A 23171-nucleotide genomic window follows, 5' to 3' on the forward strand; every position below is an offset into this window, starting at 1 on the left:
TTCTATCTCTATTTTAATCTCCCCCCCAACCCCATGCTGCTGTAATATTCAAAGACATTTCTTTTCTATTTCCCATCTTCAGCTGGGGAATTCTACACTTCTAATACCAATCACAATCATTTGAGCATTGAAAGTACATCTATTCATATTCTTTCCAATCCTCCAGAAGAGTATCCAGGTTGAGGAACAGTGGGTGAAATTGATGGAAAAAGGGAGATGAATATAGATTGGCTGAATCGCTTTTATAAACAAAGGATGTCTAGGAAAGGCACTGAAAGAATTCAACCAGGAACCCTGGAGAGGCCTTAGACAGGTGAACTATAGATAATCCTTAACTGACAACCGTTTAGCAACCTTTTGAAGTTATGATAGACTCTCAAAAAGTACTTAGGACACAGATTTGAAGTTCTAAGGGCCACACCCTCCTGTGATCACACGATCGTATTTTGAGTGCTTGGTAACCAGCTCACATTTACGATTGTTTGTAATGTCCCACTGTCACATAACACAATTTATATTTGTTGTTGTTGCTGGAAATCAGCATTTATTTCTGGTTTTTTTTGCAAATCCTGCCTATTGCAGACAATGGGTTTGCTTAACAACAGCGGTGTTCACTCAGTGACTGTCTTTGCTTAACGACCATGAGGATCCACTACATGACCTACAGAACTTAAAACTGTAATAAGTCTCAATTAAGTTTGGCACTCAAAAGACTCTTCGTAATATCTCAGAATCAAGCAACTTTTGAGTTTCAAGGGGAGCTAACTGCAAAGATGAAAAATGATAATATGGACATAGGGATGTTTTGATTCGCCATCTTCTACACTACTATCTGTTCACCCTGATGTTGGCTTAATGATGTTGGTCACAGACGTTGCCTTGTGACATAATGGCACACACATTCTGTGGAAATAATTGAGCCCAAAGCAGTTAAGTGAGTTTTGCCACATTTCACAACCTTTTTTTGTCATAGCTGTTAAACGAATCACTGTTGTTTTTAAGTGAATCACATGGTCATTAAGCAAATCCAGCTTCCCAATGAACGGTTTATTGGAGGCTGGCTGGGAAGGTTGCAAATGGTGACCCCAGGACAGTGCACGTACATACGTGCTAGTTGCTTAGTGTCTGAATTTTGATCATGTGACCATGGGGGGATGCTGCAATGGTCCTAAGTGTGAAACTGGTCATAAGTCACTTTATTCGGTGCTGTTGTAACTTTGAACTGCCACTAAAAGAATGGTTGTAAGTCGAGGATTACCTGTATGGAGCCTGTGAGATGGCTGCATTGTTTGTAAGCTACTGATTGGTCCTCTTCCTTGTGTTATAAACCATTTGTTTTACAGCTTTTAATAGTAAAGCCGCAGTATTGTATTTCAACCATTGGGCCACCACGGCTCATATACTTGTACACTTGGTACTTTAGAAATAAAGAAAGGGAAATAGACTCCTGCCTTAAAGTTCCACCTGTTTAAACGTAAGCACACAAGATGAAAAGAAGAAGAAAGAAAGAATATCATATAGGACAGTGTTTTTCAACCTTTTTTGTGCAAAGGCACACTTTTTTCATGAAAAAAATCACGAGGCACACCACCATTAGAAAATGTTAAAAAAAATTAACTCTGTGCCTATATTGACTATATATAAAGTAATTTTCCCACGGCACACCTTACACTATGTCACGGCACACTAGTGTGCCGCGGCACAGTGGTTGAAAAACACTGATATAGGAAATAAATAAAGAAAGAAAGAAAGAAAGTGTGAAGTAACCATCCTCTGCTACCAAATGTGATGTTCCCGTGGGTCGTCCATGAGGCCAATGTTGAGAAAAGACAGGACACGAACTTTCTCGAGATGGAGCGACCCAGATTGGGGGTCTGAGAGCCCCTTTTATTGAGATAGGACAAAGGCAGGAGGAACAATAGCATGTGCTTAAAAACAGCCTGTAAAAGAACAATTTCTAATCTACTGCTTCAGGAAAGTTCTTTCTATATATGGTCAAATCCTGGACGTCAATGGTAGGGCACATCTCAGAATGTTATGTTATGTTTGTTTTCTCCTGTGTGATTCAGCGTGACTCTGCAGGCCCTAGTATGAACTAGGCCATGGAGGACACACACCTGCACAAGGAACTATATTACAACAAGAAAGAAAGAAGGAAGGAAGAAAGGAAGGAAAGAAAGAAGGAAATAAAGAAAGATATAGAAGTATGATTTTCACCCATCTCTATATCAGGCAATTGCCATCTTATTCTTTTCCCTTCCTCAAATCCATATTCTCAATTTAGTATTTTCTCCTTTCCATAAAAGTCTCCCAGTCTTTTTTTAAAAAGTCCTTCTTCCTGACCCCACCTATCTGAAGTTGGACTCTTGAGGCTATGGTGGGAAATGTTGGCTAGACAAAAGAAAAGTACTTCATCAGCCCATTATAGACTTCAGCGTGAGAGAAGGCTGACCATTCATTTTTGGTTTTTGCATGGGGTCTGACAAATTGGAGTGGGGATAAGGTTACTGATGGTTTCAGGCCATAAAGACTGCCTTTGCTCCCTTCTAGAGTCAGAAAGACTAAGCTTTCAAATGCTAAACTGCAATATAAAACATTAAGGTCTGTTCTACTCCATTAAGCACCTGTGGGAAACAATTTGCTTCTCTCATTAAATCTGCAAAGACATTCCATTTATAAAGCGACATAAGAGGAAACAATGAGACAAATGATTTCAGGAAACAGTAGTTTAAGCAGTGATGTGCGGTGAGCTTCATGGCCAGTGAGGCAAGCGCAAAAGCCCCACCGAAGCCCCGGCGCTGCGTCCGCCATGGAGCGGGATCCTCACTGGCCATGAAGCTCACCGCACCTCACTGCTGGAGAGCCAAATGCCCGGCACGTTAGGAGAAACCCCCTTCTCCCTATCTGCCTTCCCACCTCAGCCACCTCCCCCTCCACTGATGCTAGGCGCTCCTCTCTCAGCCGGTCTCCCACCGCCAGCCATACAAGTTGCGGGGCTCTTCAGGAGCCTCAGAGGCTCCCCAAACCTACACAGCCGATTTCCTCTCCCTGCTTCAGAAAGATCTCCCCCAGACTTCTCCCGGTGGCCACCTAACCAGACTGGGCTCTAAGGATTAAGATCCATTCCGTTCTATCCCTGGAGGGTCGTCGCCACCCTTTGGGGCGATCTGCTAGATCTCCATGGCCACAATCCACCAGAAGAACCGACCCGGAGATCCAGATTTTCAGACGCCTCTGAGGACCGCAAAAGGCAGGATTCCACCCTCCAGAGATGCCTCATCTCCCTTGGGCCACTTTCCCTTTCTACTCGCTGCTTCTTTTCCCCACTTCTTCCTTCGCCCTGTTTCCACTCTTCTGCCTTCCCTTGGCAGTTTGTTTCCAAAGCTCTTGTCCAAGGGAACCCAAAGTTGCCAAGTAAAGGGGTAAGCAAGTATCAGTGATGCTTCTTCCTCGTCCGATGGAGCTCCAGTCGGTCGCTTGGCTAGCTAAATACCCACTGCCTGCCTGCCAAGACGGCTTTGGAAAGACAAACAGGTAGCGCTCTGAGCAGGACAAACGCCCCGCGAGGAACGCTGGGAGTTGTAGTCACCCTCGCTGGACTGTTGGAAGCCTCCCTAGCGCTGGGGCTTTCTCCAAACGCAGCAGCAGGGCTTTAAAGGGCTCCCCCTCCCCAGCCAGCCAGCCCACCCAGCCCATTCCTCCACCTGCCACCGCTGTGTCTAACAGGCCAGGCGTCTTGCGTTTATGGCGGACATAAATGCGAGACACCTGGCCTGTTGGGACACAGTGGCAAGAACGTCCCTGCCGCTGTCCCTTCCCTCTCTTCTCCGGGTAAAGTGGAGACAGGAGGGGTATTAGGAGGGAAGAGGTCGCTCCTCGGGAGTCTCTAGCCAACAGCCCCAAAAGACACCCCCCCCCAAGAGAAGAATTGGGACCACCAAAGCTCCCACACCCACCCACCTTTGGGATGCAAGAGACGGCAAGGCTTGCAGCGAAGGGCATCTGGACCCTGGGAAGGTTGGGGAGGGGTGAAGAGTGAGCCTCCTCCTTCTCCCCCACTCCTCTCTCCTCTGGAGAGCACCCTCCGAAATAACCCGCCCAACGTAAGCGTGCTCAACTGCAACAAGGCATGATTAGCTGCTCCCAGATCAGGAGGCGGGAGAATCAGTGCCTCCTTTGCATACGGAATTTTTTGCTTTTTAACCCTTGCTTAACTTTTAAAAGGCAAAAAATTCCTTATGCAAAGGAGGCCCCTAGTTCTCTCGCCTCCTCCTATAGTTAACACTAAGCAGACGCCAAGCCTCCGGGATTGGGCGGCCTATAAATCTAATAAATAAAATAAATAAATAAAATAAGCCACTGTGACTTAGAATCTGGTAGCAACTACCTTGGCTTTAATTATCTAAAAAAAATTCTTTAAAATTCTTTCCTTTTCCTGAGGAGACTGGTGAGGCCCCGCCTCCCCTGCCTCTAGTGATTGCACGTCCCTGAGTTTAAGGGTGATAACAGTTGGTTCATAGACTGAGAAGCTTTTTTATTGTAAATTGCTGGGCCCTCCAGATGATTACTCACACCCTAGAGTGCAGAGCATGAGTTACTGCAATAGCAATAGCAATAGAACTTAGAATTACCATATACTGTTTTAAAGAGCTTCTCAACCTTTTCTAAGTGGTTACAGAGACAGCCTATTGTCCTTCCCCCCAAACAACCTGGCTCCTCATTTTACCCACCTTGGAAGGATGGAAGGCAAGTGTTCTTTTGTTGGGGCTGTTACTTGGAAATCTGATATGGTCATAAATATGAACCAGTTGCCAAGCATCTCAGTTTTGAGCATGTGACTGTGGGGATACTGCAAAAGGTTGTAACTGAAAATCGAGGATTACCTGTAATATAGCTCTCATTTAATTCATAAATATGCACAGGAGCAACGCAGAAGATTTTAAATAACAATTTCTCCAAGCAACTTCCCCTTCGTATGAAGCAGTGGTGATTCCATCGCCACCGAATTTGAACAGATTCTGCCCCTGTCAAGAAATACAGTAAGTCCCTAGCAGGATGGAATATACAGAACTGCCTGTAATTCGAAGTACCTGTAAAGTATTGAGAAATAATGGCAGAAAGAGAATAGAGGCCTCAACCTGGACATTTCTCACCTTGGCATGCTCTGTTGCAAAGCCAGTTTCAAGCCAGACATGGACATTTCTGGGCAGTCGACATTTCTGCTGCTCCCAGCAGCAGTCAGGCGAGAGATTGCAGATGCTGCTTCGTCCGCACTTTGGGTCTTGGTGATGGGTCCAACATCTACAAAGACAGATCTAGGTGGGAACTGAGCCGGGATAGTATGAAGAAGGCCAACCAAGGGCCACAGTTCCAGACAGCGTCTCTATTGTTGTTTTTTATTACGTTAATTCTGTTTTTTGCCTTTTCTGGGACTCTGAAGAGATTTTTCCAACACCTTCCTTTTAAGTAATTAAGGACGAACATCATTACATGTTCCTTAAATAATAAGACTGGCATTTGATTTCTAATTGCTGAAAGTTTATCACAATATCAGTTCAGGTCTATAATTCGTTTAAGAGAAGCCCCCTTAAACATTCGATTAGAGGTTTCCTCCTTTGCCTTCTGGGTCTATAACTGCTTTCTGCACAGGGAGGGCAAGTGATGTCAGAGGTCAATAAAAAAGCTGCTGCCATCGCCGCCATGTTCTTTGCACATGTGGAACATGGCAGTGATGGCAGCAGCTTTTTCGCCAACTGGAGGATTTTTTTAGCAGCCTGTGGGAAGTGGCTGGCTGGCAAAGAAACCCCCCAGCTGCCAGCTCTCAAAGACGCAGTGGTTGGGAGGCTTCTTTGCCAGCCAGCTACTTTTCAGCAGCAGTGGCTGGCTGGGAGTTTCAGCTTGGCTTCCAGACTCTGGACCATCCAGCATGGAAGGTAAGCTGCTGAAAGAGGCAGTGCGGGGAGGGGGAGGAAGTGGGGCTAGGACCGGGGCTGTAGAGAGGATGGGGCAGTGAGAGGGCGGCAGCTCTGGGGCAAATCCGGAGCTGGGGAATGCGCCGAGGTGGGCGGTGAGAGAGAAGTGGCTCCGGCGTCTCAGGGAATGGCATGTCCTTGGGGCCCCAGCCTCCCACCCAGGGTGAGCGATGCTTACTTACTTTTGGTGAGTTGAATAGAGTGGGCAAGGTGCAGACGTGAGTGGCAAGGTGTGTAGCTGGGGGCTGGGCTGCATGGCAAAGGCATATATAGGGCTCAGATGGGTGAGGTGAGCGTTGAGCGAATGAGTGAGTGTTGGGCCGATGGGGTGAGCGAGCATCGGGCAGGTGGGTGGAGTGAGCGAGTGGCAACTGTGTGGGCAGGGTGAGTGGGGACAGGCCAGGGGACCGGTTCATGGGCATGGCTACCTGGCCATCGCTAACAGTTATCCGACCTTGGGGAAATGGCCACCACCAATTCGCACGAACCGGTGCGAACTGGCTGAATATCACCTCTAATCTCTATATCTATTTTACACACACACACACACACACACACACACACACACACACACACACACACACACACAGGTCTCTAGTTATTCGGGTTTTCTCCCGCGTAAAATTGGAGATGTCTTGGTGATGTTTTGACAAAGTCTCATTCGTCATCTTCAGGCTACTTCAGGCTTGGTGCTTCCAGGAGCAATTCTGGAAGGAGCAATTCCATTGCTCCTGGAAGCACCAAGCCTGAAGTAGCCTGAAGATGACGAATGAGACTTCGTCGAAACGTCGCCAAGACATCTCCAATTTTACGCGGGAGAAAACCTGAATAACTAGAGACCTACATACTAACACCCGCGAAAACCTCAGAAAACACACACACACACACACACACACACACACACACACACACACACACAGACATATTCTGTCTGTCTGTCTCTCTGTCTATCTAATTTTATTGGTTTTCAAAACATAAAATACAAAGAAAAATAAAAGAAGTAGTGAAAAATTACTGTTATATTTCAAAAATCAATAAAATTGTTCATTTTTACTATTGATTATAAACTACATGACCTTAATTGAAGATCTGCTGTGCTCTTTCTCTTTCAGTTTCAAATGCAAACTTTCTCAAAAAAGACCAACTATTAACTTTCCCATTTAAGGGAAGAATTCAAGTTTTTAATCCTCCTCCCGATCATTTCCCTAATTTAGCAATAGCAATAGCAGTTAGACATATAGTGCTTCATAGGGCTTTCAGCCTTCTCTAAGCGGTTTACAGAGTCAGCATGTTGCCCCCAACAACAATCCGGGTCCTCATTTTACCCACCTCGGAAGGATGGAAGGCTGAGTCAACCCTGAGCCGATGAGATTTGAACAGCCGAACTGCAGAACTGCAGTCAGCTGAAGTAGCCACCTCGGCTCTCTAATTTCCCTCCTTCCTCTGCATTGAGTGGTAACAAATCATGAGACATTGGGAGAGTTTTGTGAACTCTTGGTTCACTTTCTACTGAAGGACGATCTGTCACTTTAACACTGATCAGCCCAGCAAAGATGTAATTGCTCCTGTTCTTATTAAAAAAGGAAGAAGCTGCATTCCATATTGTTAAATAATCCCTTCTAGTTGACCATAACATTACTTGGATTCTCTGGGGGGAAAAAACCTGAGCAAAAGAAGGAAGGCAATTCCAGCCTAAAAGGGATAATAAATCAGAAGGAATCACAGTCTTCTACTGCCTGCTTACCAGGGTCATTAAAGGGCACAAGAATGTAATTAAAAGGTGCATCCGGAGAGCCAGAATACATTCGGAGGAGTTCGAGGCATTTGATTTTGACTTGATTGATGTCGTCTGACATGCTGCCGGTCGTGTCCACCACAAATGTGAGGGAATAACCATCCAGGTTCAAAAACTTCTTAAACGTATAGTCTCCCTTTATACTTAAGAGGCCGAAACCTGAAGAAATAAAAGAACAGAACAGAATAACAGAGTTGGACGGGACCTTGGAAGTCTTCTAGTCTGGAGTTCCTCGACATTTTGGGCTTTGCTGACTGGTGGGAGGTGGGTGGCAGGGGAAGAGGAGATGGTTCCGTGCGTGTAGTGGACAAGCACGTAAGTGGAGATATGCTTGCACGCATGCTCACCCACCACTTCTACTGCCCTATTCCGAATGGCTCAAGGCCTGGAGGTAGGCCGTGGGCCAGGGTTGGGGACCCCTGCTCTAGTCCAACCCCCTACTTAAGCAGGAGACCCCATACATTTCCAGACCAGTGGATGTCCAGCAGCAGGACTGAGTTATATGTGTCCTACAATTCACCTTGTTTCAAATTGCCGTGAGTGGCAACAGTTTACATTGCTTGATTTGCAAAGCCAAAGCCATAACTGCATAAATGAACATTTTTAAGCCTCGCAGATACATGAAACAGATGTTACAGGTAGTCCTCGACGTATGACCACAATTGAGCTCAAAATTTCATTTGCTAAATGAGACTCGCTGTAGAAGAGCCTAATGCTGGGAAAGATTGAGGGCAAAAGAAGGGGATGACAGAGAATGAGGTGACTGGATGGAGTCACCGAAGCAGTAGGCATGAGCTTAAATCAACTCCAGAGGTTGGTAGAGGACAGGAAGGCCATTGTCCATGGGGTTGCGATGGATCGGACACGACTTTGCAACTAACAACAACAACATCAACACAGTGAGACATTTGTTAAGTGAATTTTGTCCCATTTTACAACTTTACTTGCCACAGCTGTCAAGTGAATCACTGCAGTTGTTAAGTGAGTCAGATGGTTGCTAAATGAATTTGGCTTTCCCATTGACTTTGCTTGTCTCAAAGTAATCACATGACCCTGAGACACTGAAACCCAGTATTAACTATGAGTCAGTTGCCAATCGTTTGAGTTTTGATCATGTTTTGACCAGGGGGATGCTGCGATGGCTATAAGTGTGAAAAATGGTCGTAGTAACTTTGAATGGTCACTAAATAAAATGTTGTAAGTAGAGGACTACCTGTATTAAAATTCTCAGTTGACTGAAAATCCAGAGAAGGTCTATCTGGCACCTGTAAATGGCACCAGGTTGAGGAGTAATCAGGTTATTCTAAGAAGTATGCCCGGCCTTTTTATGCTGGACAGAACAGGGTTAGGAGACATTTTCTAGCATGCCATTCCAACTGGGATGGGGTGGTTTACAAATGTGATAAATAACTAAATAAAAATAAATAAATCTAGGGCACAGCCTTACCCACTCCAACCAAAAAGCTCTTGGTGGCTTTGATGGCTAATTCTGCTGCTTTCGGATGCAAGGTATAGTGTGGTGAAAATTCGGGATTAGATGTCTCCTTGTTGATGCCACCAACGGGAGGGAAGCTTTGAGTCAAATCATATTTTCCACCATGTCCACATTTGCCTATAATACAGAAAAAAGAAGGAAAATGCACAAATACCTTGGCTTATCAAAGGAAAATATATAGTCTGTAATAATGTTTACCTTGGATTGTGGTAGCTGACGTGGTTTAGAATGCTGGATTGGAGGTTAGCAAATTGTTGTTCGTAATCTGAGAGCTGCTGTATGTTGGGGTGAGCTCCTGTCACTTCCTCCAGCTCCTTGCAGGAATATGAGAGGAGCTCCCAAGGGTGTCCCCCAAGCAATGGTGATGTCACTGGCTAATCTTTTCAACCTGGGAGCTCCTTAAACAGTGCCTCCTACATGAATGGGGTGGGACTCCTACATATACCATCACATACGGACAGTAAGTTACCATACACACTTTAAGATGTATGGGCCTCAACTCCTAGAATTCCCCAACCAGCATTTTCAAGTTGCTGAGATTGAGAAACAGTGAGACAGATTCAGGGGTGGGCTGCTACGGGTTCGCCCGGGTTCGGGAGAACCCATAGGTAACATTATGTCTGATTTGAAGAACCTCCAAATCCCAACCCTGGCAGGCCCCGCCCACCTCACTCTGCCCCTGCCACCCCACCACGCCTGTCCCAGGAGTCCCCATACAGCCCATTTTGGATGCGAGGTAAATGCAGGGCCGCATGGAGGCTCGGGGAAGGGGAAAAACAGGCCTCATGGAAAGCCTCCAGAGGAGGCAGTTTTCACCCTCCCAGTGATTGAAGAAAGTCTTCGGAGTCTGGGGAAGACTTAAATGCACCACCACCACCACTGTGGTGTAGGAGACCGACTAGACCACGCCCACCATGACCATGCCCACCCAGCAACTGAACAGAGAACCCGTTGCTGACATTTTTGAATCCCACCCCTGGATAGATCTTTAGGTTAGCATATTGCTAAGACCGTTGTTAAAAGCTCAGTTCAAAATTATTTGAAAGGATTTCATTGCCAATATATATTGTAGGTATTATGGCCAGCTAAGCATATAGAAATTATTAGTTCCCTTCTGTTTCTCTGGAACATAGAAGAATTGATGAAAATATTTACCAAGTGTAGATAGTTATTACCTTTTGGCTTCCTTTTACAGGTGGTGGGTATTTTATATCCACTTGTAAGCATGTCTTTCACCAGGAGGTTGTTCTCACACTGGTACTGGGTACTGTTAAACAAAGACTTTGGTATGTGGGATTTGTGAATTTACATTGACCTAAATCAGAAATCAATCCTGAACTGCATGTCATAAACTGCATTTCATGCTGAAAATAACAAAAACCATTAATTTTAGATGTGCGGTATGGATATTTGTAGGTAAATAACTGAACTATCCTGTGCCAATCACTAGAGCTGTGCAAATCTTTCAGAAGAAACGTGTCAGAGAAGTATGTGCAGGTAGTTCTCACTTAACCATCGAAATTGGGGCTGGCAACTCTGTCAGTAAGCAATGTGGTTGTAAAGAGTGATGTCACGTGACTGTGCTGACTTATGATGGTAATTGTGGCCAACCACAACTTATCATCCTTAGAAGAATCCTATGCAGTTGCAGCGGCCTGCAGATACGCGATCGTCATTTGTGACTTTCCTCCGGCTTCCTCATTGACTTTGATTATTGGAAGCTGACGGGGGAGTTGCAAATGGTGACTAAGGGATGCTGTGACATCATTACTTTGAGCCAGTTGCCAGGCACCCAAATCATGTTCCTTCCTTAAAAAAAAAAGGCATGTGAAATTGAGAATTTTAGAAAGAAAAATAAGTGAAGCTGCGTTCCCTAAATGTAATGCTTTTCCCAGTCACAAAAAAATTCATAGGAAGACCCATTCAGATAACCCATACTGGTAGTCCTTGACTTGCAGCCATTCATTTAGTGACTGTTTAAAGTTATAATGGCATTATATGACCAATGGTCGTTTTTCACATTTATGAATGTTGCAGCATCCCCCTGCTGTCGTGATCAAAATTTGGATGCAATGTAAAACACATCCATCACTGAAAAACGACCATTACTTATATCAGTGATATTGTAACTTTGAATGGTCAGTAAACAAATGTTGTAAGTCAAGGACTACCAATAATTCTTGCTTAGCATAGTTCTTGTCTATTCCCCCCCCCCCCCGGCAATTACTTGTATAAGAGTTATTCTCTATACTATTCATGTTGTGTTGTATTTTTGTTATGGATTGCACCAGTAGAGGCTAAACCAATTTCATTGTATACACGATGTAGAATGACAATAAAGGCTGTTGCTGCTATTAATATTCTTATTCTTATTCTTATTCTTATTCTTATTCTTATTCTTATTCTTATTCTTATTCTTATTCTTATTCTTATTCTTATTCTTATTCTTATTCTTATTCTTATTCTTATTCACATCATCATCATCATCATCATCATCATCATCATCATCATCAACAACAACAACAACAGGCTTGTTTAGCCAGTTGCCATTAGGAAAGTGATTAAAAGCTAACTTTGCAACTAGTTCTTGCATTTATATAGGTCTGTAAAGCAAATTAAAGCTGAAGTAAAGTAATAAGTGCAATCTCTGCTTTGGTTCGCAACTGCTTTGCTTTACAATTAAGTTGCCAGCCCTAACTGTGGTCGTTAAGCATGAACTATTTGTACTTGATTTATTTACATATGAAGATCAACTTTACCATCCATTCTATAAAATAAGACTTTGAACTCATTGGTAGCCTCACACTGCAATGAACAAGGACAGACATTCAATTTCGCAGCTACTAAGATTGTTGGACAAGCAGGCACAAAAACAGCCAGGGAAGTGATTGAAGCCTGGAAAACAGGCCTCTCCTCAGTCAACAAGAGTGCTGATGAGACTGGTAAGAAAATTCATTTAACCCACAATCATAAATCAAAACTTGGAAAAGACAAAGAATCTTGAGAGTACAAATATTATTAATAGACAGATCTGGATTTTGGCAAAAGGAAAGAAAAAAAGGGAAAATGGAGGGTTAAAACACTACCCCCCCACCCACAAAAAGCAATTTATTTGAAACAATTCAGACAGAAAGGGAGAAAACAGAGAAGTGACAAACCCACTCAAATACAAGCTCTAAATTTGGTTTTGGATTTGAAATAGAAACCAAACATTCCAAAAGAATTACTTTGTCCAAATTTCATCCAACTAATATATCTTAAACAACTGCAATCAATGAGAGGTATGATAATGGAAAGATAATTAAATAAAGGTTAAAATATATGGAATATGGACAAATATGAAATTGATATGGGGAGATTGTAAAGCAGAGGTTTGTGATTCACTTTTATACATGATAATTAAACTGAGTTTCTAATTGATTGAATATGACAATAGAAGGACAATTAAGCATGGGTCAAAATATACGAAACATGGACATATATAGAACTTCTAAGATGATGAACAAAGTGAGATGTGTACCGCTTGTTATTCTATATAGTAGATTAAGGGAATTGTAATGAACATTGAACAATTGCCATTTATAGACAATTAAGGGTAACCTAAACCAAGATATGGAAAAATAGAGAGGGAACATGAAATATACTTACAATGGGAAACTATTGAGATTGAAAGACAGAATCACAAATTGGGGGCATATAAGGATACATAATTATATAAATATAATGATGAAAATAGCTGGAAATTGTAACCAGGTCTACATCTCAGGCAAAATGAGGCTGGGGGTGGTAGTGGTGGTTTAAAAGAACAATGACTATATGTGTATACCCCTCTCTTTAAAAAAAAAAGGAGGAGGAGGATATATGTTAAAATTAAGTATGTATATTGAAAAGGAATTATAAATACCATTAACATAAAATGGAGCTTGCTCAGAAGCTGAAATATACCAAGTAAATGAGCTGAAGAGTGTGAATTAGAGGAGAGGGGTAAGGGAAGAAAAGAGGGATAGGAGAGAGGGCGGGGGGGGGAGAGGAAGAGAGAAAGAAGGAGTGAAAAGGGGAGAGAGGAGAGAGGAAGGGGAAGTAGAGAAGAGAAGGATGACAGAGGGAAGAAAGGAGGTAGAGAGGGGGAGGAGAGAAGGAGAAGAAAGAGATGGATAAGGTACAAATATGGTGTATGGAGAGCAGAAGAGCCAATAATTGTTTTTGGGAGTTGATGGCAAGAGGAATTGATGTAAACATTTAATAATACAATACAATGTTGTCTATGTAATAGTATACATGTGATTATATGTTATGAAAATGAAAAAATAAAAAACGTTATATAAAAAAATAATAAAATAAATAAATAAAATAAAAAATAATAAAAAAAGAACACCACGCACTCTGCTAGAGAGAAGTTCCCTGAAGAGGGGCTCCAGCATGAGTCTGAAAGCTCATAATGCAAAACCTCTGGTCCCAGTAATTGACCCAGATTGAATCCTGCAACATTATTTTGGGACATATATGAAAATAAGCCTTTGATTTTTTTAGATGAGCTCATTTGTGGATTTACCTTGATACTTTTCTACAGTTATTACATGTCTTCTTAGAAATTGGTGCAGTTGGAATGACAGGACTGCTTGGATTTACTGAAGGAAACATAAAAAGAAGAAAGATTCTCTTTAGTTGTAGCTGAACTTCTCTAAAAACTGAAATTGCTCAATCCCACTTTCAGAATTTTAATGGTATTGTAAAAAGGTTCTCACCAAATACTGCTGATTGGATGGCTAGCCACAAAACACACAAATATTAGAAGTCAAACTGGGGAAAGTTGGAGCCTCTGAAGCCAGGTCACAAAATACAACAAGGTCTTTATTTCACAAAATTACTGATGATGCTCAAAAGTGCATGTACACACACATCCTTTCAAGTGCAAGACTCAGTCAGAGAAACCACTATTTTTAGATTTTACCAGGCTTGCAAGGCAGAACAGACTATGAAAGCGATGGCAAATCTTTTTTTGGCTCGGGTGCCAAAAGTGGGGGGAGCACAAGAGGGTTGTGTATGGATATGCTGCACCCATAATGCAATGCGCAACCCTCAGAGCACATGTGCACATGTCAGGTGCTTTCCCCCCATTTTTTGCTTGCTTTTTTTGCCTCCCCAGGCTCCAGAGGCTTTATAGGAGCCTGGGGAGGGCGAAAATAGCCTCCTCCAACGGACAAACCGGCACTTCCGGTTTGCTAGTGGGGTCATTTTTCGTCCTCTGGAGCCTTCTGGAAAGCCTCCGGAAGGCCCATGAAAGCTCCGGAGGGCTTAAACCGCCCCCTATGAGCAAACCAGAAGTTCGTTCCCGAACTTCTGGTTTTCCCATAGGGCCAGTTTTTTGCACTCTGGAGGCTTCAGGGAAGCTCCTCAAAAAAAGGCTAAAGTCAGCTGGCCAGCGTGTGCATGCTTGCTGGCCAGCTGACAGGGCAATGCCTCGTGTGCCCTGACAAATGGCTCCACGTGCCACCTGTGGGACGCGTGCCATAGGTTCGCCATCCTAGGATTATGAGATTAATGTTACAAAAGTCAATACTACTTTTCCTGTAAAGGTAGGATAACTGAAAGTCTGAATGTCCCTTTCCATCCCTTTATCACCTTGTCTGAGATGCTTACCCATATTACATTCTTGGTCTAGGCTCAAGCCCCTCTTATCTGTCTATTGCCTTGGTAATGGCCTTCAATGTCATTCCCTCTGCCCTGTACAAATTTATATCCCCACCGTTGTATAACGTAAGGCTGGGATGGTGAACCTATGGCACACATGCCAGAAGTGGCACACAGAGCCATGTCTCCAGACATGTCAGCTGTCAGCCGTTGCTCTTTGGGGTCCGGCGCACATAAGCGTGATGGTCAGCTGGTCTTCGCATGCATCGGAGCACTGGAAACTGGAAGAGCAGCTCCCTGGCATGCATGCACATGCCAGGAAGCTGAACTTCTGGTTTCCGGTGCACATATGTGCACCGGTCAGCTACTCTTTGCACCATAAACCGAAAGACCAGGAGCACCGGAGACAAGTAGCTCAGCTTCCCGGCATACACACATGTGTAGCAGGGAACTGCTCTTACAGATTCTGGCATTCCGTGCATGTGCGTACTCCTGTTTTGGCACTCAGTGCTGAAAAAATTCACCAACACTGACCTAGGGAGAAATCCATCACCCTCTCCTATTTTTCCCAGCACAGCAACTCTTCTGTGCCTAAGGGAGGATGAAAACTCATGGACTCCTGCTTTCCATCCTTGCCCTTTAACCACTATACCAAAGTAGGTTTCTAATTTCAATTGCCCCCTGAGATATTCTTTGAAATAAAACTGATGCAGGAGTCCAGTGACCCCCCTGATTTAATGCTCATAGCCACTTGATTGTTCCCACCAGCTTGACTTTTTCAGTCACCTCCCTTTATGGTCAGTTCTAGGCAACACCCAGTTCTTTGCTTACATATTTGTTGTGACTTACACAAGAACTCGTAAGGGCTCTCCTTTTCCATTTCGACCCAGTTGGTGTTGCTGTAGAATTTCTGAAGCACGTGAAGGAGTTTTCCAGCACTGAGGCGAGCTGCTTCCAAAGCAGAGGATCCCATCTCCCCTCTCAGACTGGAAAGCATGGAGTCTCTCAGAATTCGAATTTGGTTAATACCTAGGAAAAGATAGCATGAAACTTCTGAAGAGCTGAATGGGAACTTTGTCATCTAGTCCTACAAACTCTACAGAACAAGGATTGGTTACAACAGATCACAACAGGCCATTTTGCTTCTGGATCTTTGGTGCAGGAAAAAGTATCTCCCTCTCTCCCTCCTCCTCTTCCCCCTCTCCTAACAAGTCTTTTTTTGTTTCTGCCACACCTATTCATCTCTGTCCCCTGCCTTTTATCCCCAGAGCTAGGGTGGGGCTTTACTAGCAGCGGTGGTTATAGCAATAGCAATAATAGCAGTTAGGAGGTAGCAATAGCAGTAGACTTATATACCGCTTCATAGGCCTTTCAGGCCTCTCTAAGCAGTTTACAGAGAGTCAGCATATTGCCCCCAACAATCTGGGTCCTCATTTTACCCACCTCGGAAGGATGGAAGGCTGAGTCAACCCTGAGCCGGTGAGATTTGAACCGCTGACCTGCTGATCTAGCAGTAGCCTGCAGTGCTGCATTTAACCACTGCGCCACCTTGGCTCCTTGGTTCTTCTGTCCCGAGGATCAGCCCATAGATTTCCACTGCTCTCCTCTCCTCTGCCTTCTGCACATCTGAGGGTCAGGTACTGGACCCAGCTGTTACTTCCTGTTACCTCTTGAAACATATCATTTTACTGCTAGATTTTTTTTCTCATATGCAATCAAAATCTACTTTCTTGTAATTTCAACCCACTCTTTCTTGTCCTATATTTTGGAAGGACTGTGAGCAATTCTGCCCTACCTTCTATATTACAGCCCTTCAGATACTTGAGGACAGTTCATATATCTCTTTGTACTCCCTTCTTCGGAATGGGATGACTTGCTGCAGCCACCTCACCATGGGACAATTCAACAGTTCAAATTAATTATTTAAAATAATTAAAATATATTTTAATTTTTGTGATTCACATTTCGTTTTGTCCCCATGATTCTATTCTGCTACTTGTTTGATATTAGTGTAGCTCTTGTCTTAAGTGAGCCAGTGCTGCTCAAAGACGTCTCTGTGGTCATGAGGCACATACCTTCCCACCAAAGGTAGTTCCTAATTTTCTACTTGCATTTTTACATGCTTTCAAACTGCTAGGTTGGCAGAAGCTGGGACAAGTAACGGGAGTTAACTCTGTTACGCGGCACTAAGAATTCGAACCACCGAACTGCTGACCTTTCTGATTGACAAGCTCAGCATTTTAGCCACTGAACCACCGCGTTTCTCTTGAATGCTTATATTAGTGCTATTAGGCTAGGTGATAATAAACTTTGAGTCGTGTTCCTTTCCTTGGAATATGTTGAACATCAGAAATGTTAGGATGGATTAAATTTAGGCCTGATTAAGCCATCTTTCCATCTTACTGAGATCTTATGCTTCATGGGAGGACCAGCTCTGCAAATATGCCCTTGGCTGGTATCGATCAAAGAAAGTTTTCTATGTGCTAGCCCAGAAGGATGGTACCTCTTAGGCAACTCAGGATACCAGTGGAATCAAGGAATCCTAAGGAATCTATTCTGAATTTTTGCTTGGATGTGACTTCAAAATATGTTTCCAACTGGCTTTTGAAACCTTTTTGATACCTTTGACTTTAATCACTGATACCTGTACTTCTTAATTTGTTTTCATCGATGATAGGATTGCATTATTATAACATTGTCTTAAAACATGTAACATATTTATATAGCCACTCAGCTTATAAAATGTGACTCTTGGTAGCATCCAATAAAATAATAAAATGACCATATTAGAATAACATTTCAATGGTCTGCTGTGAAAGTTCTTATTTTTAAAAACAAATACATAAAAAGAGGGCCAGTTTAGTACAGTGGTGAAAGTGCTGAAACCAGAGAACGGGGAGTCCAAGTTCTGTCTTAGGAATGAAAGCTGACTGGATAACTTTAGGCTGGTCCTTGTCTCTCAGCTCACCCCACCTCACAGCAGAAGTGGGTTCCTGGCAGTTCTAACCTCTTCTATAGAAGAGGTTCCACAAATCTACAGTGCCGTTTAGAATCGGTTTCAGCTCCCTCCCCCTGCCCGTCTGCACATTATCAAGATGAAGAACGAGAGGAAGAATTCTGGGAGTTGAAGTCCACAAGTCTTAAAGCTGTCAAGTTTGAACAGCCCTGGGAGGTTTTTTTCTAAAGGGTTAGGGGTGCAAGGGTCTTGTAACTTGACAGCTTTAAGACTTGCGTCTTTCAAATGCCAGAGTTTCTGAGCCAACATTTTGGTTGCTATGCAAGAGCGTTGTTAAGTGAGCTTCATCACATTTTACAAGTTGGCCATGCCCACCCAGTCACATGGCTGGCAAGCCACTTCCACCCAGTCACATGGCCGCCAAGCCACTACCACAAAGCAGGCCACACCTACAGAAGAGGTTCTAAAATTTTTTGAAATGCACCACTGCCTCACAGGGTTGCTGTTGTGAGGAAAAGAGTTGGAGAGAGGAGTATTAGGTATGTTCCCTGGCTTGAGTTGGTTATGAAACAAAGGCAAGATAAAAAAAAACAACGTACTCTTGTTCATGAAATCAAAAGTCTCTACTATTTATAAAGCAAACTTACCCCTTGCAAATATTGACTTTTATTATTTATCCAAAGCTCTTTCTTTTAACAGAACCTGGAGGTCAATGACAGATGTACACAATAAGAAAACCACCCCATTCTTTGCATAATAGATGAGAATTAAACCACAAACGTCTTGAAGCAGGAAAGGGAGATCTGGACAAATATGACAACTTTATCCACTGTGGCTAAAATAAGGCCGAGCATGTTCAGTTTTGAACTAGGGCAAAGGAACGAACTGTAGCCCTTTAAACAAAATTCAAATATGAACAAATAGTGAAATTTCATAGGTTCACCAAGATTGCTGATGAAATTGTATTGAATTCGTCTGAATGAATAATAATGGAATTGGCCAAAACTATGCCTACTAATTAACCAATGATGCCCAACCATATCTTAACTGGAAACATGACATAATTATCACATTTTATATTTCATTTTCCTTTAATGCCCACCTTGGCCACACTCACACAGCAACTGGGCAGAGAACCCGTTGCTGAAATTTTTGAAGCCTACTCCTGCCCATTTCCATTCAAAGTTTCTTCTAGTTTCTAATACTACCCTCCCTACCACTGAACATAACCCGCCTTCTAAACAGCAACAACCATAAATCCCATCTTACTTTTGCTGAACTGTTCACAATAGAAGTAGTAGTCATTGTAGCCTTTAGATGATTCCACGACATTATTTCCTTTGACAAGTTCCTTGATGGCTTCTATGAATCGGCTGGGAGAGACATCAGCTGTGTAAAAACAAAAAGTGGATCAGTTAAAATTATTGTCCTCAGTAATACCGGTAGTAGTACAATAGTATTCTTGATCTTTCAATCTATCTGGCGTATACAATATACATTCTTAGAAAATCTGTCATTTTCTTTCTGTCTGTCTGTCATCTGTCTATCCCTCTTTCTTTCTTTCTTTCTTTCTTTCTTTCTTTCTTTCTTTCTTTCTTTCTTTCTTTCTTTCTTCCTTCTATTCTTTCTTTCTTTCTTTCTTTTTCTCCTTCCTTCCTTCCTTCCTTCCTTCCTTCCTTCCTTCCATCCATCCATCTATATCTATCTACCCATCTACCCATCTACCCATCTACCCATCTACCCATTTATCCATCCATCCATCCATCCATCCATCCATCCATCCATCCATCCATCCATCCATCCATCCATCCATCTATCCCTCAACTTACAATCACAATTAAGCCCCAAATTTCTTTTGCTGAGCAAGGCAGTTGTTAAGCGAGTTTTGTTTCATTTTACAATCTTCCTTGCCACAATTGTTAAGTGAATTGTGCAGTTGTTAAGTGAATCTGGCTTTCTTCATTGACTTTGCTTGTCGGAATATTGAGAAGGTTACAAACGGTGATCATGTGACTCCGAGACAGTGCAACTTGTCGTAAGTGTGAAAACTGATCATGCCACTTTTTTGGGTGCTGTTGTAGCTGGGAGCCGCTCAGTCTAGCTGAGTTTATCGGAAGCCTGTTGTTAGGGAGCTATCACCTAAGTGTGATCCAATCCAAAACCTCAGAGGGCCACTTACAACAAGCGGCAAATGGGGCTTTGGAAGGACCATAAAGACCAGCAGAATCCACTAAGGTTCATTAGTTGCTGGGGGAGGGGCAGACCAATCTAATGGGTGGTGGTGATAGGGAATCCCTTGATAATCAGAATGTGAGCTAACCATGATAAGAAGGACACCAAAAGCTCCTCCAATATTAGATTTCAGAGCCACTGCTCTGACTGGAACATCTGATCCAGTGTTTGATCATTGTTCCATGTTGGGCTCTAAAATTGGCTCATGGCTGTCATGATGGTTATGAACTCCCAAGCCACCTCAGGCCCAATTCTCCGAGAAAGCAGATTGAAATCCCCAAAGATCATAAGTCTGGGGAACTCCACTGTCAGACCAGAAATGGATCAGAGAGCAAAGACAGGAAAGCTGTTGTGAAGCAGGGAGGGTGGTACAATAGCAATGATAGAAACTGATTCTTATACCCCAACTCAATGATGTAGCGTCCCTGAATGCCATAAGACAATGATTCTCAACCTGTGGTCAATGGATCACTGAGGGGCTGTGATGTCATCATAGGGTTCCATGAAAGCTTGAAGAAATATTATGATTTAAATCTTAAGTATAGGTGGTCTGTGGCCATGGTCCGTAGCCACAAAATATATTTAAAAGGGGCCTGTGGTTAAGTAAAGGTTGAGAACCACTGCCTAATATATTCCCTAATGACATAATAGCAGTGTTCCAATATTTGAAGGGTTGTCACAGAGAGGAGGGGGACAAGCTGTTTTCCAAAGGCCAGACAAGGAACAATGATGGAAACTGATCAAGGAGAGCTTCAACTTAGAAATAAGGAGAAATTTTCTGCCAGTGAGAAAAATCAACCAGTGGAACAGCTTTGCCTTTAGAAGTTGTGCGTGCTTCATCACTGGAAGCTTTCAAAAATAAAGTGGACAGTCACTTGCCAGAAATGATATAGAGTCTCCTGCTTGAGCAGATTGGATTAGATAACCTACAAGGTCCCTTCCAACTCTCTTTTTCTGTATTATTTGCCACACTTCAACTCTGCCCCAGAATTTTGGTTGATGCCACATCTGAAACTCAGTTGGGCATAGTTCTGAAAGGGCTACCCTCCTTCTAGATCTAGCCATGTCTAAGGTTCAAGGAGATGACATTAAAAGATGTCTCCTGACATCGCTTTTCTGCTCCAGATGGCTGGGAAATATGGGAATTGGAGCCCAACTCATCCAATTCAACTCAACTCAATACGGACAATGCTTGAGTGTATGGAAGAAAAGGCTGGAAGGAGTCTAGACGAGCTATCTAGAATCTGTACAGATTGATCAATATACCCCAATGTTCCCTCAGATGATGATTCTTTCATGGTCAGGAGGTGAGATGAAGCACAGATAATCACAATTAGCTTTCTAGAAAGAGTGGTGTTGGAGAAAGGTCAGGTTTGGGAAGAATAATGCAATTTAGTTGTCAGTATGACAAGGGGGAGCCAGTGTCTTAGAACCGAGGGCCAGGACACGGGGCTTTGGACCAAGACGCTTTTGTTTTGGGCTCCAGAACCAGCTCACCTTGGTAGTAGGCCTTGAAGAGCCAGGTTGCATTCAATGGCTTCATGTTTTCTAGCTCTCCAGGAACCAGTGGAGATCTTCCAGGAAGGGGGTTCCTCTCCATGTACCAGGCTACGGCCCGCAGCACCCCCGCTTCCGTGATGTCAGCATCTGTGAAATCCCCTGGGTTCTCCCTCGATTCAGGGTTGGGGCGGAATCCGCTCACAATTCCCACACAGAGGAGCAAGGAGAGCAGCATGCTTGGCAACAGAGCGGCCAGATGGCGCAGGAGGAAAGGAGTGTTGTCTTGTCTCTCAGTTTCCTTTACTCTAGAACATGCCCTTCACTCTGCCAGTTAAATAGCTTGAGTGGCGCTGGGGAAATCCCCCACCGCTTCAGCCTGTTTCCTCCTTCAGGTAGCTAAAGAATCCAGGACAAGAAATTTTCCAATCACACTACACGGGGCAAAGATAAAGGGACATTAGCAATTGTGTCATTTATCAAGGCTGTCTCTGAAATGGACAGTTTTCTTCTAATGAAACTGCTGTGCCTCTAAAGCAGTGTTTTTCACACTTGGCACCTCTTAAGCCAGGTGGATTTCAGCTTCCAGGATTCCAAACTTGCAATCAAGACAGTCCTGATCCTCACAAAATTGGAGGGCAGTAGGTTAGCCTAGGGGCCAAAGAACAAGCTAGTTGAGGAGCATGGTGGCATGCAGAGATAGTGAGGATGTACATGGACTTTTCAGTCCCCAAGCTCTGCTGCACGCACCAACAATGCTTCCTGTCCGTTGTCCGATGATGCCAAGCTGGAAGTGACCCACCAAGTTCAGCTTAGAACTTGCAACTCGGAGGGACGCTGAATGCAGAAACGTGGGCTCTTATATCATTATGAATTTTTTAAAAGTTAAGTGAGCCTTCTTCTGAATCCTTCTTCTCCTTGTCTTTTAGAGAAATGATTATAAGAGAAGTTCTTTCCTTGTTGGTACCACCACTTATGGAATTCCCTCCCTGAAAGATTCCAGTGGAGCCTGCATTAGTACTATTTCAATGGTAGGCAAAGATCCTTTTATTTTCTCATTGTAATCCTATTTTAATTCATGTTGCTCTAGATTTGCTGACCACCTTGCAGCTGTCTGGTTTGCATAGTGTATTTTTATTCCTCCTTTTTATTTTTCACATACAAATCAAGGCAGTGAACATACCTAATAATCCTTCCTGCTCCAATTTCCCCCCAAACAACATCCTTGTGAGGTGGCTTGGACTGAGGGAAAGGAACTGGTCCAAAGTTGCCCAGCTCGTTTTCTCATGTAATTTTGTATTTTATTTTATTACTTTATAATTTCATATTTTATTTTATTTACTTTATTTATTTTTATTATTTTATTTATTATTTTATTTTTTTGTTTTGTATATTTATTTCATTAATTTCATTTTATTATTTATTTTATCGTATTATTTATTTTATTTTATTATTTATTGTTTTGTTTTAATTTGAACTAAATAGAATGATGGTTAGACAGACATATGTTTTATTGTAAACTAATCACAGAGCTTAGGCTATTTATTGGTGATTTGGTTTTTAAAAACTGTTGGACAACCTTAAAAGACCAGG

The 23171-nt window shown here is 43.0% G+C and overlaps 1 protein-coding gene across 2 annotated transcripts in view; it reads right to left on the reverse strand.

The window, feature by feature from the left end:
- The window catches only part of LOC148047739 (von Willebrand factor A domain-containing protein 7-like), a 41630-nt gene extending 19720 nt beyond the window's left edge, over window positions 1-21910 (reverse strand). The window contains exons 1-8 of one of the 2 annotated variants that reach the window (XM_087708473.1): window positions 21579-21909; window positions 19119-19238; window positions 15743-15922; window positions 13815-13890; window positions 10438-10529; window positions 9215-9379; window positions 7717-7926; window positions 5154-5301 (exon numbers count right to left, since the gene is read on the reverse strand). In XM_087708473.1, coding sequence (XP_087564599.1) covers window positions 5154-5301; window positions 7717-7926; window positions 9215-9379; window positions 10438-10529; window positions 13815-13890; window positions 15743-15922; window positions 19119-19238; window positions 21579-21816 — 1229 coding nt within the window. In that variant the 5' untranslated portion in view covers window positions 21817-21909. Of the gene's footprint in view, window positions 1-5153; window positions 5302-7716; window positions 7927-9214; window positions 9380-10437; window positions 10530-13814; window positions 13891-15742; window positions 15923-19118; window positions 19239-21578 lie in introns of both variants that reach the window. The other variant, XM_087708474.1, reaches the window with a different exon arrangement.
- Between the last annotated feature and the right edge of the window lie 1261 nt (window positions 21911-23171).

This window comes from Thamnophis sirtalis, unplaced genomic scaffold (assembly GCF_051295495.1).
Source record: "Thamnophis sirtalis isolate CommonGarterSnake01/CBP01778 unplaced genomic scaffold, rThaSir2_p1.2 scaffold_3, whole genome shotgun sequence".
Lineage (NCBI taxonomy): Eukaryota > Metazoa > Chordata > Lepidosauria > Squamata > Natricidae > Thamnophis > Thamnophis sirtalis.